The 17,938-nt window shown below is 38.2% G+C and overlaps 3 protein-coding genes across 3 annotated transcripts; 1 reads left to right on the top strand and 2 right to left on the bottom strand.

The window, feature by feature from the left end:
• The first annotated feature begins 710 nt into the window (after positions 1-710).
• Positions 711-1,940, top strand: LOC147487181 (vacuolar ATP synthase subunit D (VATD) / V-ATPase D subunit / vacuolar proton pump D subunit (VATPD)). Its single transcript, XM_086571648.1, has 2 exons — positions 711-849; positions 1,010-1,940. The coding sequence occupies exon 2, from the start codon at positions 1,032-1,034 to the stop codon at positions 1,815-1,817; it is 786 nt and encodes a 261-aa protein (XP_086427774.1). The 5' UTR covers positions 711-849; positions 1,010-1,031; the 3' UTR covers positions 1,818-1,940.
• Positions 1,941-10,900: 8,960 nt separating this feature from the next.
• Positions 10,901-11,521, bottom strand: LOC147487180 (uncharacterized). Its single transcript, XM_086573968.1, has one exon. The coding sequence runs from the start codon at positions 11,519-11,521 to the stop codon at positions 10,901-10,903; it is 621 nt and encodes a 206-aa protein (XP_086430094.1).
• A 721-nt stretch (positions 11,522-12,242) lies between these two features.
• Positions 12,243-16,132, bottom strand: LOC147487179 (uncharacterized). Its single transcript, XM_086573967.1, has 6 exons — positions 15,883-16,132; positions 15,069-15,598; positions 14,674-14,872; positions 14,311-14,518; positions 13,632-14,199; positions 12,243-13,313 (listed from the first exon to the last, which is right to left on the bottom strand). Exons 1-6 carry the CDS (start codon positions 16,130-16,132, stop codon positions 12,243-12,245), a joined length of 2,826 nt encoding a protein of 941 aa, XP_086430093.1.
• Between the last annotated feature and the right edge of the window lie 1,806 nt (positions 16,133-17,938).

Below are 17,938 nucleotides of genomic sequence, written 5' to 3'. Positions count from 1 at the left end.
TTTACATAGTTAATTTCCATTCACAGCATTGAAAAAGAAAAACCCATCGAAATAGCATCAAATTCTTATAAGAATTAAATAACAAAAAGTCAATTACAAAAAAAAAATAGAGTCATGCATAATTGCATATCCAACCCCACCAGGTGAAGAAGAAGAAGAAGTTGCACAAATTTATATGTAAATATCACCAACCCATACAAAGTTGAATTGAAAAGAAATTAAAAGAAGATTCCTCCTCCTCCAATTCAAATTTTCCTTCAAAAAACAAGTTTAAAAGATGAATTCGTCGATTCAAGCTCAAATTTTTCAACGTTTAAAACTCATCTCTAGCTCAAAACAAAGCTAATTTCAGATTTAAAAGAAGTTAATTTCAAACAACACTTCTCAAAATCTAATGATATCGAACTTGATTGAAAGAGAACCCAAGGAAATCACAAGTTCAAGGAGAAATCACGGAATGCAAATGGGGTTTTGTCCCAAGGGTAAAAGATGAATGGAAAAAAAATAGAAAAATGAGAAACAGCCGTGATTTCTTTCCTAATATTAAAAACACGGAGGTTATTTGATAGGCTCATGAATAATAGGGAGGTTATATAGGACGGGTCGAGTAAGAGGGGTTTACATATAAGCGGATTGGAATGAGGGGTCAGGCCCATTTCTTCCTGTTTGTTGAAGTGGACCAATAGGGTGGTGCCTGTCCTGTCACTCCTGTGGACAGAATTTTGGACTTTTGGCCCAAACGAGATAGGGGCCCAAAATCAAAACGTGACTGGTCCTCTCTCTCTCTCAAAACTGAAAACTCAAAACTGAATCAACGGAAGCCCTTTCCATTTGTACACGAATAATCCGGTAAGTTTTTCTTCTCCTTCGATCTACTTTGAATATTATTATTATTAAAAATCAATCAATCTGACTCATTTGGATATTTTACCTGTTTGATTCTAGTTTAATTTAACTTTATTCATTCTTTTATTTTAACCAAATATTTTAATGACCCTTGAAATTTTAGATCATAGACATCATCAATCAAGATGTCAAGCCAAACCCAAAGATTGAATGTAGTTCCAACAGTTACAATGCTTGGTGTCGTAAAAGCTCGTTTAGTTGGTGCGACACGTGGGCACGCTCTTCTCAAGAAGAAAAGTGATGCTCTAACTGTTCAGTTTCGTCAGATTTTGAAAAAAATTGTTTCGACAAAAGAGTCCATGGGTGAAATCATGAAGACTTCTTCATTTGCATTAACCGAAGCTAAATACGTTGCGGGGGAGAATATTAAACACATTGTACTTGAAAATGTTCACACCGCGACGTTGAAAGTCCGGTCGCGTCAAGAGAATGTTGCTGGTGTTAAGTTGCCTAAGTTTGAGTATTTTACAGAAGGCGAGACTAAGAATGATTTGACTGGATTGGCTAGAGGTGGTCAGCAAGTTCAGCTCTGCCGTGCTGCGTATGTGAAAGCGATTGAAGTTCTGGTTGAGCTTGCGTCGCTACAGACATCGTTCTTGACTCTTGATGAGGCGATTAAGACGACAAACCGTAGGGTTAATGCTTTGGAGAATGTTGTCAAGCCGAGATTGGAGAATACTATAAGTTACATTAAAGGGGAGTTGGATGAGCTTGAGAGAGAGGATTTTTTCAGGTTGAAGAAGATTCAGGGTTATAAGAAGAGGGAGCTTGAGAGACAGCTTGCTTCGGCTCAACAATTTGCAGAGGAACAGGTTGCTGAGAAAGTTTCTTTGCAGAAGGGTATTTCAATGAATGCGGCTCACAATTTGTTGAATGATTCGATGAAGAAGGACGAAGATATTATTTTCTGATTCTAAGGTTAGTTTAGCTTGTAAGGCTTTTATGTGTGCTGTATGTTTATTTTGAGAAGGACCATTGTTTATTATGTGTTTGACAATTATATATCTGAATAAAAGATTCATGTTGTTTTGCGACATAGAAGGCTTTGTGCATTTACTGTTGATTATTAATCATCCACCCTTCTGAACCTATTAAAGGGTTCCCGAAGGTTAATTTTATCTTGCAAATTGGTCACATGGCTGAAGATTGTATTGTTATTGTTTGTTCTTAAATGGTTATGTTTAAAATAACAATGTTGAAGGCACGGTAAAACAAATACCCGTAAGAGTCTCGAGGCCTTCAGCCTCCTAGAAGTGTTGAGGATTTAGGTTTAAGCCTCAATCAGTCGGCAAAGGCGAAAAAAGACTTATTTTTTATTTTCTTTTTTGAAATCGAACAATTCTCCTTATGAATGAGGTGTTTTTTTTCCTGTGAAAAGATTGAGGGTAGTTGTGAGTGGATAAAAATTGAGTTGTTAGGGTATTGGGTTAATCTGTCATCGAGGCTATAGCCCTGGTGTTTTTTCTACCAGAGGCTATGACTTGCGCCTCAAGGCTTTAAATACAGGTTGAAGTTGTCATTGTTCCTGGATGCTAGTCTAATAATACACTGTTGTTAATTATAGTGACATGCTTGCTGAAGTACATGTTTTTACTTTTTAGACAGTTTATGCTAGTGTCTGTACTTCATTGTTACGATTGCTTGAGGGTTGCTAAAGTCTGATTGTAGTGTATAAATGGATAGATGTTTACGTGGTCCTCGTCTTTCATCAAAACTATTGTTTAATCACTAAGTTTCTCAACTCCTAGATTACTTGCTTGAAACATTATTTCGGAAACCAAGAAGTCAGCTGACGCAGTGATAGATCAGGCAACATTTTATAGTTATTTGTTGTGATGTTAAGGTTGTAGGTTGGGCCTGACTGAAGAAGTTACCAACTGTCATTACCATTGCAAGATTCTCTTTAAGGTAGTATATATGTTTTCTGGAGTTAGGTGAAACTAATCAGAGACACTTTTTATGCTTGTTGTTGGTGGATAGTAAGTTAGTAACAAACAACTATGAACACCTAAGTGCAAGTGATTTCATGCATGTCTTGTGGGAAATTCCTTGCTGGTAAAGTGACATGGAAGAACATAGTACTATCATGTCAGTTGACATTCTCATTCGTCCAAATCTCCTGTTTTATTTTTTTTTATTTTTTTCTCACGAAAAATAATTTAAATTATGAAAAAGAACGGAGCACAACATTTCTGAACAATTATATCTTTTGGAAGTCTTTGAGTAACTATCGTATGGATTAAGGGTACTCAATCTACTGCTGTTGGTAGGAATTTCCCTATCTACCATTCATGAGATTGTACTGACTACTGAATCCTTTGCTGTATCTTGTTTTGTTTTAGTGTTTTTGGTTAATAGGAGTTTCCCTATCTACCATTCATGAGATTGTAGTGACTGCTGATTCCCTTGCTGTATCTTGTTTTCTTTTAGTGTTTTTGGTTAATTTTTTCTTTTCTTTGAAAAAATCATTGCTTATTGTTTCTAACAAAGACCCTTCTGCTTGTTGGAACTACACTTTCATATTTTGGGTACTACTTTGTTTGCTCTGTTTCTACTGAAAGACCTTGCATTAATTTTTCTTCAGAGATAAGTGATGACATTCAACAAATATTCTTAATCTACTATTGGTAAATTTTGATATCTCTAAAGAAAACCTCTAGTGCATTCCAAATAAGGTGTTTAATACAAGATTCATGGCTCTGAAAAGTGTATCTTTGGAGAACTAGGGGAGGAAGATTAATTGGAAGAAGTGGTTGCGCCGTCATGGATGCCTACTTACCCTGTTTGACTGCGATTAAGCCTTTCGTAGTTCCTTGGAAGAAAGTTTTGGCAATTAAACCTTTCGTAGCTCCTTGGAAGAATCTTTTGGTGATTAGCTTTTCGTGAGCCAGTTTTTTTTTATGACTGGGTATTTGGGGTGGGATCTTTGTGATAGGAGATATCCAAAATGGCACAATCCAGGTACTCTGTAGCTCAGGCCCTTCATCCTTCCAGTAGGTTCTTTCTTTCTCCTTTGTGGAACCCGTGATAAAGTATCTAACAAACGTCTCTATCAATCAACAAGGGATACCAGTATGGTTGTTTATTTTAGTCTTGTTTTTCATCTTGTCATGGTTGTTCTTGTACTGCAGGGGTCTCATCCTAAAAACTTCTTTTTGTTTGGTAATCTTCACGGAGTACTTTGTTATTGTTTTCATTGTGGACGTTGTGGCAAATTCAATCCTCCTTGAGGAATGTAACTAAAAGTTGGTAGTATCTTTATGTAGGTGTTTTGGTTTGCAGCACTGTCACTGCAAATATTGTTTTGAAATAGGTACAGTATTACTGTATTAGTGGATGATGGGTTAGTAGAAGTTGAGAATTTCTGGTAGACAAATGTATAATTTTATGCATGTTGCAATTCATTGTTCGCTTGTTCCTCGTATCTTACTCACATAGGACTACAGCAGAAAAGAGAATTCTGCTTAAAAGGATTTGTTTGAAGACATCCACCGAGATTTCTGTTCCTTTTAATTGTTTGTGTGACTCCACCCATGTTGTAAATTAGAACAAATATTAAAGGTAATGTTGCTTAAAGCTATAGTCATGGCATTGCATCAATTTTTGAAGTTTGAAATTTGCGAGTTTTACAAAGTCAATAGATTCCTAAAACCTAAGGTTGGTCTTATTGGATAGTTGGCACAACGGCAATGCTGCCCTGTGATCTGCTGGTCTCATGTTCGAGTTGCAGAAGCAGCCTCTGCATTTGAGAGGGTAAGTCTGCGGACTTCTGAGTTCTGATCCCCCACCCTGCTCTGGCGTGCCTCCTTTTCTGGACACCCATTTTTAATAGCCAAGTCATAGACGAAGTAGAGTCAGTGAGAAAGATTTTAATCTAGTAACTAATAGGAGTCAGGATCTTCTAGCTCGTTCTGTTCAACTTTTTATACACCCCTGTTCATGGCGTATTATGGTTTCATCAACTTTGACTAATATGTATTCTGTTTGTTTATATATGGATGACGTGAGAACGGTTATTTGATGAAGCTAGGGTAGTAGATTGTGTTTCTTGAAATTTTTATTCTTGCTGGGTATGTTCAGGTTGGACATTTTGAGGGAGCAATGCTGTTGTTTGATGAAATGCGTGACAAGAATGCAAATGTTTCGGATTCAATGATTGAAGAAGAGTTGGAAATATTTGCACAAATGAAAGTTGAGGAAGTGGGAATGGATGAGGTTGTGGTGGTTAGTGTACTATCCTCGCTTGTGCGGACTTGTTAGTTTTGAAGGATGGGGAGTTTTTTCTTGGGCTTAGTGTAAGAGTCAGATTGAATCGTGCATTAATCTTCACAATACAATGATTCATATGTAGTTACGAATTGGAAATAAAAAAGCAGCAATGGTGTTGTTTCATGCAAGCCATCTATTTAAGTCAAATGTCTTGGAATTTCATGATCTCGGGATACTTGATTTATGGATCTGGCAAGGTGCTATGAAGTTGTTTGGCTCCATTCCCACGAAGGATGTTGTCTTCTGAAGTGCCATGATAGTGGTTTACGCCCAACATGACAATTCCTCTGAGACTTTGTCAGTGTTTCATGAGATGCAGCTTCAAGAAATTAGGCCTGATGAGACAACGGTGGTTAGCATGATCTCAGCCTGCAACCACTCAGCAGCTTTAAACGAAGGCAAATGGATTTGTGCTTACGTAAAGAAGAGCTATCTAAAGATTGCTAGGCACAACGCTAATTGACATGTACATGAAATGCGTGTGTCTAGAAAGTGCCTTGGAGATCTCCCACGGTATGGAAGAGAAGGGAGTCTCTTTCCAGAATGCAGTCATTTTGGGATTATCTAGGGGTGGATTGGTGGAAGAATTTCTTTACGTGTTCAGGAGATAGCACGGGAACACCAGAATGTCTTTACAAGTTCAAGTGTGGTGTAGCACCTAACAAGATGTCCTTCGGAGGAATTTAAGGGGTCCAGATACACAAGGTAGAGCCAAATGTTAAATATTAGGGATGCATGGTTGATCTTCTGGGACGTGCTGCTTAATAAAGAAGCAGACTAACTCATAGAAAGTGTGCCTATGCCACCAGATGTGGCCACGTGGGGAACCTTGCTTGGGACCTGGAAGAAGCACGGAAACACCAGAATGGCAGAGAGGGTTGGCAAGAAACTCATTGAGGTTCAACCTGACAATGATGGGTTTTATGTACTATCGAACATATATGCATGAAAGGGAAGGTGGAATGAGGTCATACTGTCATAGATATCAGAGATATAATAAAACACAAAGCAGTGGTGAGAAGTCCAGGTGTAGCTTGATTGAATTCAATGGTGGTGTTCATGAATAATAAATTTCTAGTGGGAGATAGTACTCACCCTCTTTTGAAAGGTATTGAAACCATGTTGGATGAGATTGCTCAGAGATTAAAAAGCGAAGGATATGCCCCAGAAACAGGTTTCCCTTGATATCAACGATGAAGAATAAAAAAACATAGTCTATACAGGCACAAGGAGAAGCTAGCCATTGCATTTGGAAACACGAGCACAAGCCCTCCAACAAGAACCTGCGTATATTTGGAGACTTCCATACTGCAACAATGGCCATCTCTAGAGCAGCAGAGTCTATGGACATGAAATAACAGTGAGAGACCGACAGTGGTTTCACCACTTTAAAGAATGGCCTATGTTCGTGTATGGGATATTGGGAGGTAGATGGTACTAATTTAAGTTGATTTTGTAATTGAATAGTCTGGACAATGATGATTTAGGGCCAAGCGAGGTTTCTGGTCCTCTTGCCCACCCCTGTTCTATCTGGTTAGAGAGTTCTCATTGTAGGTCAAATACTTTTATACTAGAGAAGGAAATATTTTATTAACGCAATAGAAAGCTTGTTTTTTATTTGTATGAAAATTTCAGAATAAAACTAAAATGATGAGTACCAGTATAACACCTTCAATTTTTTTGTTAGATTGGGTGGTAAATAATAAGTAGTGTTGTAGTTTTCTTGCTGCTTATTTGATTGATCTATATAACACTGTTATTACTTTCTCTTTTTAGAACAATATGATCCAGTGAACCTCTTTAAGATAGTTCATTAGTTTTCCCTGTCATCAGTCATCACACGTCTCATTATTTTACGTTTCTATAATCCTCAATAGAAAGAAAGAAGTGAAGTAGTTCTTATAGTGATTGTTGCTTTCTTTTTCTCTAGTATGGGGAGGCCTGCTAATAACATTATTAGAAGCCAAATTAGCCCTCCCCACGCCCCCCCCCCCCCCACCCGCCCCTACACACACACTTCCCATTAAAGGATGTAGCAATTCATTTACAAGCAAATACATTAACATTAAGATAAGAAGCAAGATTTCTAACTGAATTAAGTAAAGCAAATTAAGCAATTTCCGTTTGAAGGAGTATGGTCTTCATTGACGGCAGCTAATATATTCTTGTTATCCCCTTGAATTTGATCTTCCTTTAGCTTCAGCCTGTGTGCCAGCTTTAATGCTAACTCCGCAGCCACAACTCAGCTTGGTCTACACTATTGCATAAAATCTGGAATGAGCAGCAGACGCTGTACATAAGCTCCTATTTTTCGAGAAAACATGTGGCAGTGCTTATATTTCACAACATGTTTTCGCATTACAAAATCAAATACGTAGTAGAGAGTTTCGTTTTGTTGTATTTTGCTTCACACATCGAGTTTCCTCCCTTCTCTTGTCAATGACAACGAATGGAACTTCCTCCTTCTAAAAGTTTTCTATTCCCAAACCCTTCTTGGTTTATGCGCAAATGGCTGTTCTTCCACTGTGTTGTGACTCGGTAGAGGTGTTAATCGAAGCCGTTTTTGCTTGCATTCTCTTTCTACGCCATGATTGCACGCAAGAAAAGCAATCACAGGTTGGTTCTCTTTGTCTCCCTCTACTTTTATATTATTGCCGATATATCTTCGTTGCTACTGATGAGTTATTAAACATATATATATACGCATTTGATATTCAATTTATTCGCTACTGTCAATAAAAACATCCTGAGAAATGCAATTCGTAGTCATTTTACTATCTATTTAAGTAGGAAAGGTTTCACGTACTCTATATTCTGCTTGAGAGGAACTACATTGGGGTAAACTGATGTTGGTTAGGGCATTTGGAGGTCCTTCATCAAATGGTGCAATATAGCTTTTAGACTTGGTAGTAATGCTGCATTCATATTAAACATGAAGATGATGATTTTGTAAAAACATTTGGTTGAGTTCCCGAGTACATACTTATCACTGTACTGTTTGTCATCTGCAAGTGCTGCAGGTGCATTTTGGGGATAATATCAATTGCAAATTTAAGTTTGCTTTGAAATCTTGTGTAAAGGCTAGAACATTAAATTGAAAGGAGGTAGTTCCAGCAGACTAATGCCAGAAAATGATTGGCTTTTACTAGACTTTTTGTGAATTTATAAACGATTTTGATGGTTGCTTTGTATTTTGCAAATGGATTTAATGACAGTAAGAAAACCATCTACTTTTTAGTTTGTTTTTCAATGTTTATGATGTTATATTTTCGAGACCCTACAAGAAAAACCAAGTTTTTCATCGTTTGGCAGATGTGAAAGGGCTTAGATAGTCATTGTATTCTTGGTTTCGGACTAGGATCAGGCATTAATGGGGTAGTATCCACTTATGTAATCACTCTTAAGTTTGCATGCTTCCAGAGAAGAGATGTCAACTGCAAGGAATGCCTGGGATGCACTAGTCTGCAAGATATTAATTGAGACTTGAGACCATCTGACTATAATTGTATGTCGTCAGGTGCAGTGAAAGCTAAATTTGTAGTGTGCTTCCTTGTAGAAGATTATGTCAAGATTGTTGTGTCTTTGTCAAGATGAGAGTGGATCTTTTTGTGTAGAAAGTTTCTACGCAGTTCTTGATCTTGCAGTAGGTTAGTGGTTCCATTTCCCTTCAGAGACAAGTCACTAATAGTAGCATTAAGGGAAAAATAGCACTCCATTCATTCCATGTTTGCTTATGGAATATAAGAAGGAAACTCGAGCTTAGAAGTCATGTCAAATATGAGTTGCAGCACCATTTTTGTCCTTGCTAATGAAATTTGCAGTGATATTTGGTAGTCCTCAACACGTGACTTTAAACCCAAGAACAATCCCTAGGGCATTGCACTTTAAAATAATGCGAACTTTTAAATACTTGAGAGAACTCTAAATTGATTATCTCTGCTGCCAAACTATGCGTACTTCATGCGGCACATGAAGGCTTAAATCTGAAAGTTCAGGATTAAATCTGAATTTTCAAGCTATTGGTCAAAAAGCTAGTTACCATTTTGTTGCTTTCTTGCACTGCTATTTGTTGTAGTGTTGTGTTACCTGAAAATTAAAGCGGACCAATTTTATGTCTTGGGCCTTCGTAGTACGGACCAGCCCAAAACAATCAAGCCCCTTTTTAAACAGAACAAGAAGCGAAGTACTTGTACCTCAAAAGCGAAGTACGTTCTCATTTCAACGGACATTCTCAAACTGAAATTTGGATGCTCTTCTACTTGACACGTCCAAGCCATCCTTGTTAAGGAGGAGCATGACTGATCTATGGTTTTCCAAGACAATGTCTTCTGTAGCTAGATAGCTTCCCGCTCTTTCCTTGGCCGGTCTTACTAATCCATGGCCGAGAAATTTTATACATTGGTAGTTTACATATTGAGGCCAATATGCACTGTTTCTTTCGTTAGATAGAATGGTTGACTTCTCTGCTATTTATTCTTTGTTAAACTGTTTGTACGTCCTAGGTCCCCCGATACACCATTTTAATTGTGTGGGTCCTACAATCCTGCATGAGTGCTATGGCCTTGATAAAAATGCGCCATAAAATCTGATACTGGCTGCTTGAATAAGTTTCGCTGGTCTTATGAATTGTCTCAATAAATATGAGACATTGAGAAGGCTTAAGAATGACCTCTGGGGCTTATTAAATGCCTGAATTTCCTCATTCTATATGATAATAGATAGGTTAGAGGTCTAATATATGATTTGCCTCATGTAATAGAGTTTAATTGAAGGGGGCGACTACACCACATGGCCCAGCACAAAAAAACCATCCGAAATCAACTGTGATTGGCTGGTTTAGAGAGAGAAAACAAGAGAGAGGAGATAGAAAGAGAGTTTGAGTTGTTATTTTATTTTTATCAACCAATCACAGTCGACTTTGGACGTTTTTTTTGTGCTGGGCCTTGCGTTTTAGTTCTATCCTTAATTGAATGCTTACATATTGCCTCGTTATTGATGAGTTGTAGATGCTTTAATTATGTTAGCGTGTATTTAGATCCTCTCAGGTGTCTCGAATTCTTGATGTTCTTGATGTTATTTGAATTTAGCCCTCAACTGGCAGTTTGATGTGCCTGCTATGGAACAGTCTATACCACTGTAAAAGTATAAAATTCTTTACATTCAAATGCAATAAGGATTTTGGTAGATATTTGGTTGCACTCTCTTTGGTGGAGCTGCCTACATATCAAGTTTTCTCTGGGTGAACTTGAATCAGGCTAGACGTCGTAGAATTGGGAGATATAGTGGGAGATGGAAGTAGAGAGCGAAGAACCATAGAATTCTCCCTCTCCTTCCTTGCCACCTTTGTCCTTCAGTCCTCCTTCATATAACTTTTGGTGCTTCATTGGTAGCTATTACTTAGATGACCATTGGGTGCTCCATTATGGTAGTTATTGATTGTTCATATGTAACCACGGTTTTAAGAACTGGTCGCTTCAAGGCAGTTTGCAGAATGCAAGTTAAACATGCGATGGTTTTCTAATCTACATTCCCAATTGACTACCAAATTAATGCTCCAATGGTTCAATCATAAACAATAACTAATACATACAACTGAAAAAGTCACAAAGCTTTGCAACCATGATAGCCAAGGGTTTAAGAAATCACCTTAGTTTGCATGAAAATGAATCCACCAATAGAGTTTTTTTTTAATAGATTTGAGGTTATGGCAGACCCCAACCTGCATTTAGAATCTTAAATAAACAGTTTCATTTTTGTCATCCTCAACAATAGTAATTAGAGTTGAACTCAAAGGAGGTACAAAATATTCCAATTCATGTTCAATAGCTAATGATGCTAGATGATCAACAGCGCGATTCGTTTCCCAATACACATGATTGATCTTAACACTAACAAACTTACTAATAAGGTCTTTAGTTGCAGCTGTTAAGTTAGCGCATTGCCATGGGGCTCTTTCCTGATCCTTTAGAATTCTGACAGCTCGTAGAGAATCTGATGCGACTTCCACCTTCATGATCTTCAGCATCAAACATCCCTGCAAGCCATTAAATAATGCTTTTAGTTCTTGAAAAAGTACCAATCTTATTCCTCCAACTTCTGAGTAAGCCAACACCACTTCTCCATTTGCATCTTGTATGGTAACTCCATTTCCACTTCTACAGTCTGTCAGAAAGCCATCTCCATTAAGTTTGACTGCGTCTGTTTCCGATTTCTTCCAAATACATGGAATCGGTGTTTTTGTTTTATACTCCACTGTGATTCCCAACTTTTCCAGTAAAGCTTTGATTTGGACAGTCTCTTTCAGAATTGTTAGCTGGCCTTGAAGGTAGACTCCCACATCACTCATCACTCTAGTACTAACCATCCTCCAGTCCTATTCCACCTTTCTAAATCGTCTATATTTTCTCTCTCACCAAATAGAGCTCACAACAGCACAAACATAGACTTTGTATACTTCCACTTCCATGGTGTTCTTTTGACACATCCACATGAATTGATTCCATTCTCTATTGGAATTAGAAGCTTGAGGAGGTAATCCTAAGTGTTGCTTCACACTATTCCATAGTGCTTTACTGAAAGGGCACTCAAAAAAGAGATGTTTAGAGTTCTCTTTTTCATTGGTATTATACAGACAACACTTGGAAGACTAGTCTCTGAACCAATCTATCCTGAGTGCGTAAGTTTCCAGAGAAAAGAAGCCAAGCAATAAAAGAGTGTTTTGGAATAACCAGTTTCCCCAAACCATATTGTACCATATCACTGTGGCCCTTGGTATTCTTAAAGCAGCATAGGCTGACTTTGAAGTGTAAGTACCATCAGGGTTAGGAGTCCATATAATTCTATCTTCCTGAAGATGAATATTGATTTCGATGGAGAGAATCTTGTCTTTTAAGGAGCTTTGAGGCAAATCGTGTACTATAGAGTTCCACTTGCCATCTGAAATGAGTTCACTCACTTTGGTATTCATTGGAAACGTGAATTCATTTCTTGCCACATGGTCTTCCTTAAGAGGTGTATCATGGCACCAGATGTCATGCTAGAGCAAAGTGTTGTTGCCATTAGAGATACTATATTTGATATACTTCCTCGCTATAGTTCTTATCTCTAGGATACCTCTCCACACCCAAGAATTCCTTCGGTACAGTCATGGTCCAAAAATACTTTCCCTTCAAGTTTTGGTTCCGTATCCAGTCCACCCAAATACTGCTTTCTTTGGATGCCACCTTGAAAACTAACCCACAGTAACCTACTAGATTCCAAAGTTTTAGGTCCAGAATGCCTAAACCACATTCCTTCTTTGTAAGGCTTGTACACTTCTTACTTGCATGATGCATCTTCTTTTTCATTTCAGGCCCACACCAGAGAAATTTGTTACATATCTTTGACACTTGTTCCAGTACTGTGAGCGGAAGAATAAAGTTCTTAGCCCAATACACATGAAAAGTAGATAGTACAGAGTGAATGAGCTGTAACTTCCCTGCACTAGAGAGCACTCTTGATTTCCAGTTCTGTATTCTCGTTGTAACCTTCTCAACAAGAGGCTGACATTCATGAATACCAAGTCTTGAAGAAACTAATGGTAAGCCAAGATAAGTAATGGGGGGAGTAACCAGGTTAACCCCTACAGTGGATGCCAACAGCTGGCCCTCCGCATCATTTAAGCCACCTACAAAAAGTGTAGTTTTCTGCTTGTTGATCCTCAATCCTGTAACTTGTGCAAAAACTTCAAGAGATTCTTGTATAGCAATAAGGGAATCAATATCACCTTTGAAGAATAATAGTAGGTCATCAGCAAAACAAATGTTGATAACTTTAGTTCTCTTACATTTGGGATATGGTTTAATGGCCTTGGAAGCAAAGTCCTGCTGAAGTAAACTGCTCAACACCTCCATAATCATAACAAAAAGGTATGGGGAAATAGGATCCCCCTGCCTTAAACCTCTTAGACCTTGAAAGTAACCTTCGGGTGAGCCATTAATGAGCAACGAGAAGAATGGAGAGGTATAACACATCTTTATCCATCTTATCATCTTTCCTGGAAAATTGAACTTCTCTAACATAGCTTCTATAGAGTTCCAGCTAACAGTATCATAGGCTTTGCTAATATCCACTTTAAGAGAGCATCTTGGAGAAACATGCTTTTTTTAGTAATTTCTCAATAACTCATGTGAAAGCAGCAGGTTATCTTGAATCGTTCTGCTAGGAATAAAGGCTGATTGGTTCATGGATACCAAAAGAGGCATGACCGACTTCATCCTATTTGTAATAACTTTAGAGATGCACTTATAAGAGGTGTTACAACAAAAAATAGGTCTGAAGTCAGTTACTTTAGCTGGGTTAGGCACTTTAGGCACAAGGCAAATGAAAGTGGAGTTAAAACTCTTAGGCATGACAGAGGAGAGCATAACAAATTTTATGGCTTTGACAAAGTGTACTCCAATAATAGACCAACATACCTTAAAGAAGCATGCATTGAATCCATCTGGCCTTAGTGCTTTGTAGTTGTCAATACCAAATAAAGCATCCATAATCTTAATATCTGTTACTTCTGTCACTAGTTCAACAGCTGTGGTTCCATCAATGGTAGCTTGAACATGTAGATTTTCATAAAAGTCTTCAGGAACACTAGTTTGAGCTGGAAGTCCAAGCATATCCTTGTAATGTTGAGTGAGTAAACTCACAACAGAAGTATGGTTAGTATGTTTGACTCCTTGTTCATCTATGATTGACCATATTTTGTTTTTCCCCTTCCTTTCCTTCACCATATTGTGAAAGTGCGCTGTGCATCTGTCCCCAAGTAGGTACCAAATACACCCCGATCTTTGCTTAATATCTTCATACCCCATTTTGAGCAGGTCACTATAAACTTTTTTCAAATTGCGCTCCTTGTGCATCATGTTAAAATTTTCCAGGGAAGCTAGTAATTCTTTCTTCACCTTGAAGAGTTCAATTCTGGTTGCTTCTACTCTTTCTTGCAACTTGGAGAAGTGCTTCTTAGACCACCCTTTTAGTTCATGTTTCAGTCTTTTGAGTTTGCAAGTAAGAATGAAAATAGGGTTTCCCTCACAAGGCATTTGCTAGCTATTTTTCACAATATCATAGAATTCCTTGTGCATCGTCCAGGCATTACAGAACCTGAAAGGGTATATCTTCTTTGTATCTATGAACCGAGATAAAATGAGTGGTGTATGGTCTGATATTCCTTGAGGGGTAAATTCCACTTCAGAAGCTGGAAAGGAGTTAATCCAAAGATTATTCACCATACATCTATCTATCTTAGAGTACTTTCCTGAATTATTCATCCATGTATAGAAGCTCCCCACGTACTTAAGATCAGATAGCCCTGTAATTGTGACGCAGTTAAGAAACTCAGCAATCTCACTAGGGTTAGATGGTTCACACCCTAGTCTCTCGGACGAGTGCAAAATACTGTTAAAGTCCCCACAAAATGTCCATGGGAGATGGATAGAAGCTTGCAAAGGGAGATGGGATTCTCACTCCAGAGGTGCATTCTTTCCCTCCTTGTATTCTTGGCATATACACAGGTAAGCATGAAAGTTTGCCCTGTAGGCGGAATGAGAATCTCACAATGTAAGAGTTGAGAAGTTTCCTTGATCAACTTTACTTGTACAAAGCTAGAATCCCAACAAAACCATATTTTGCCATCAAAATCACTTGCATAGTTGCTCAAATGAGACTAATAAGGGCAACAGATGTTCCTAACAACATCAAACTTCTCTTTCTTGACTTTAGTTTCTAATAGTGCAAACATGCACATCTTATGCTCTCGTCTAACCTTATTCACTTCACTAGCTTTGGAGTGATCATTTATTCCCCTAACATTCTATACTCCTAGATTAATCATTAATATGTTAGATTTGTTTCTTGTTTACCACTTTGGGCTCCCCCCTTCCTTGTACTTGTTGTGGATGTTGCTTCCTCCCTTTCTCTGGGCTTGAAGACTTGCTCGGCTTCTGCTGCTGGCTTTTGGATTGCCTTGTTTCCCTTTTATTAGTGATTGTAGTTATGGTCTCCTTGTTAACCACCACCACAAAGTCTGCATTGACTTGATGATCCAAAAACACCTCCCTGTCATCATCAAATTCATTTGAAACCTCATGGAAGGTAAGTTCCTCTTTGATACTACTGAACTCCTCTAGATTTGCTACATATTGTTCATGTACAGTGACTGGGTCTTGAAGCTCAGGCATCAAATTACAGATTTCTCCTTCTTCAGCAACTACTTGCTCCAACATGATTGGATTAACTACCTCGGCCTGATCGGAGTCCATTTCTACTTCATCAGTTAAAGCCTGAAACTGATTTGAAGTAGTAATTCTTTCCCAAGCCACCACAATAGCTAATGGATTTTCCTGTGGTTCTTTTTCTTTTGCTGTACTTGCTGTTCCTTGCTCTTGATTCACTGTTTCAAGTATATCTCATTCACTATCGGAATAGTTTCCGTAATCCTTCCATTAATAGGTGTAACAGTTGTGGCCGTTGCCAGCCTCCTCACCCATGTAGTCTGTTGTTGTCGGGGTTGGACTTGCCCCTCATTCCTCGTAGCATTTACATTCCTATTTGCAGGGGCACTAGTTCTTGGAACTCTGGTAGACGAGCATGTAGTGTCTTAGTGACCAACCTTTTTGCACAGAGAGCATGTGGATGGAATCCACAGATACTCTACCCCCACATCAACAATAACACCTTTGCCTAAGTTGAAACTTAGGCAATCATGAAACTTTGCATTTACTGGTACCTCTATACATACTTTTGCATAGTCTAGTCTCTGTTTCTTCCGGGTTGCTTCATCCCAGCAATGTGGCTTCCCTATTCTACTAGCAATGAAGCTTATTCCTTTTTTTGTCCACATTTGCTTATTAGGTATATCCCATATTTTTACCCATATTGGTAGTGAGTCATGTTTCTCCTTTGAACCTCTAACTCTTCTGTCCATGGTCGAATCATGAACACCCTACCAGCCATAAATAATGGCCCACTTTCCAGAGCCAATATCCTATATTCTTCAAGAACAAATTTAAAATAAAAGACATTCTTGTATGTTGAAATCTCATAGCTTGCTTTTGTTTTTCACTATTTCTCAAGTATACTTTTAACCACAGGAAAAGGATGTCTTTTGTCAACAAAGAACCCACCAGGTGGTCCTTCCATAACTCAACGCCCTCTTCCAGAATATCTGATGGCACATCCATAACATCAACCTCATTATCAACCTCAAAAAAATCCAACTGACCATCACTACAACTAGACCCTTGGTTCCCAAACAGAGAGCTCCAAGTTGGAGGGGTGGAGGGGGAGGAAGAACTCGCCCCCACATGTGAAGACATAAGAACTATAGAGGAAACTAATAGACCACTAATAGGAAAGCTCAGATCTTGCTAACATTGAGAAGGTAACCCTTGTAGTTATCATCAACTTTGTTAAAAGAAGAGAGAATGTACAAGTAGAGAATTCTCGTTGTTAGGGACTGAGAGATCAAGAAACAAGAAGAAGAAAGTATGTGTTCCGTTCACTGTGAATCAGTCTAGATCATAACACAAGCTTCTTCAAGTTGCTTGCTCTAAAAGTTACTATTAGTGGAAAAACGTATGAAGATAAGGTTAGAGGTGGGATAATAACCTTTCGAGAGGAAATACGAAAAAGGAGTAGAGATAAAACTAATCGCCTTCCAGTCGCTCTTACAATCTCCCTGACGTCATCACTAGGATTGTTGGCCACGAGCTCTGCAACCATTCTTGATTGATCCACCAATAAAGTTCGTTGTGAGTCTGCATTGCCTTAGTTCTATTACAGATATGTGCATATAAATAATAAAACATTGCTTGCAGGATACACAAATATAAAAGAAAAGATACACAAGAGCTTCTAGGTCAATTATTGGTTGTATACCCCTATCCTTATGGGAGAGGATGCAAATTCGAATCTGGCCCCCAAGTGTTGGTTGAGTTTTTTTTCTTGTGTAATTATGTGATATGGGCCTTTGGGGCAGGTGAGCCTACGAACAAGAGACAAGGTGCTGCTACGATAGGTGAACCAACGAGCGAAAACAAGACTTTATGGACAAGGTGGAGGCGGTGGGGTCTACTCAAAATGGCACATCGGCTAGAGCCTTCAGGCTAGGTTCCCTTCGGGTAATTAATGTATGCCTTTAGGCTAGGGTACTTTAATGTAACCGGTGTGGGTCTGCCTTAACCCTCTAAATATTTCAAAAAACAAAAAAAAACCATAAAAGAAAAGAAAAAAAAAATGAAACCATTTTTAATTTGGAATTTCTAAAAGAGATATTGGAGAACTTATTGATTTCCTCCTAGAGAATACACAGATGATCGCGGTATTAGGGTGTAATCTGAATGAATGTTGTGTTCGATAAAAACACTAATAATAAATAACATCATAGGGATTCATCCAATTGTGGAAAACTTTCACGAGGCTTAAGCTCGTCCACTAGGGAATTCCTAGTGGTTTAAGGCCTTGTTGTATATGGTCAATGCAATTGCACTCCGCGAAACGAGACTAGTAGAACAAATCACACATTTGTGATCTTAGTTTTTTTTCCCTATCATCTTTGCTTGAGGACAAACAAAATGTTGTTTGGGGTAGTTGATCAGTCTCTAAATGTGTGTTTTATTGCCTTTACAATGCTTCTATTATGCTCTTCTTATGCTTAATTAACAAACAACTTATAACTTTTGTTACCTTTTGAATGATACATGCCATTTATGATGTATATTCTTAAAACGTA

This window comes from Coptis chinensis, chromosome 7, assembly GCF_015680905.1.
Source record: "Coptis chinensis isolate HL-2020 chromosome 7, ASM1568090v1, whole genome shotgun sequence".
NCBI lineage: Eukaryota > Viridiplantae > Streptophyta > Magnoliopsida > Ranunculales > Ranunculaceae > Coptis > Coptis chinensis.
This window is presented reverse-complemented; position numbering and strand designations above follow the sequence as displayed.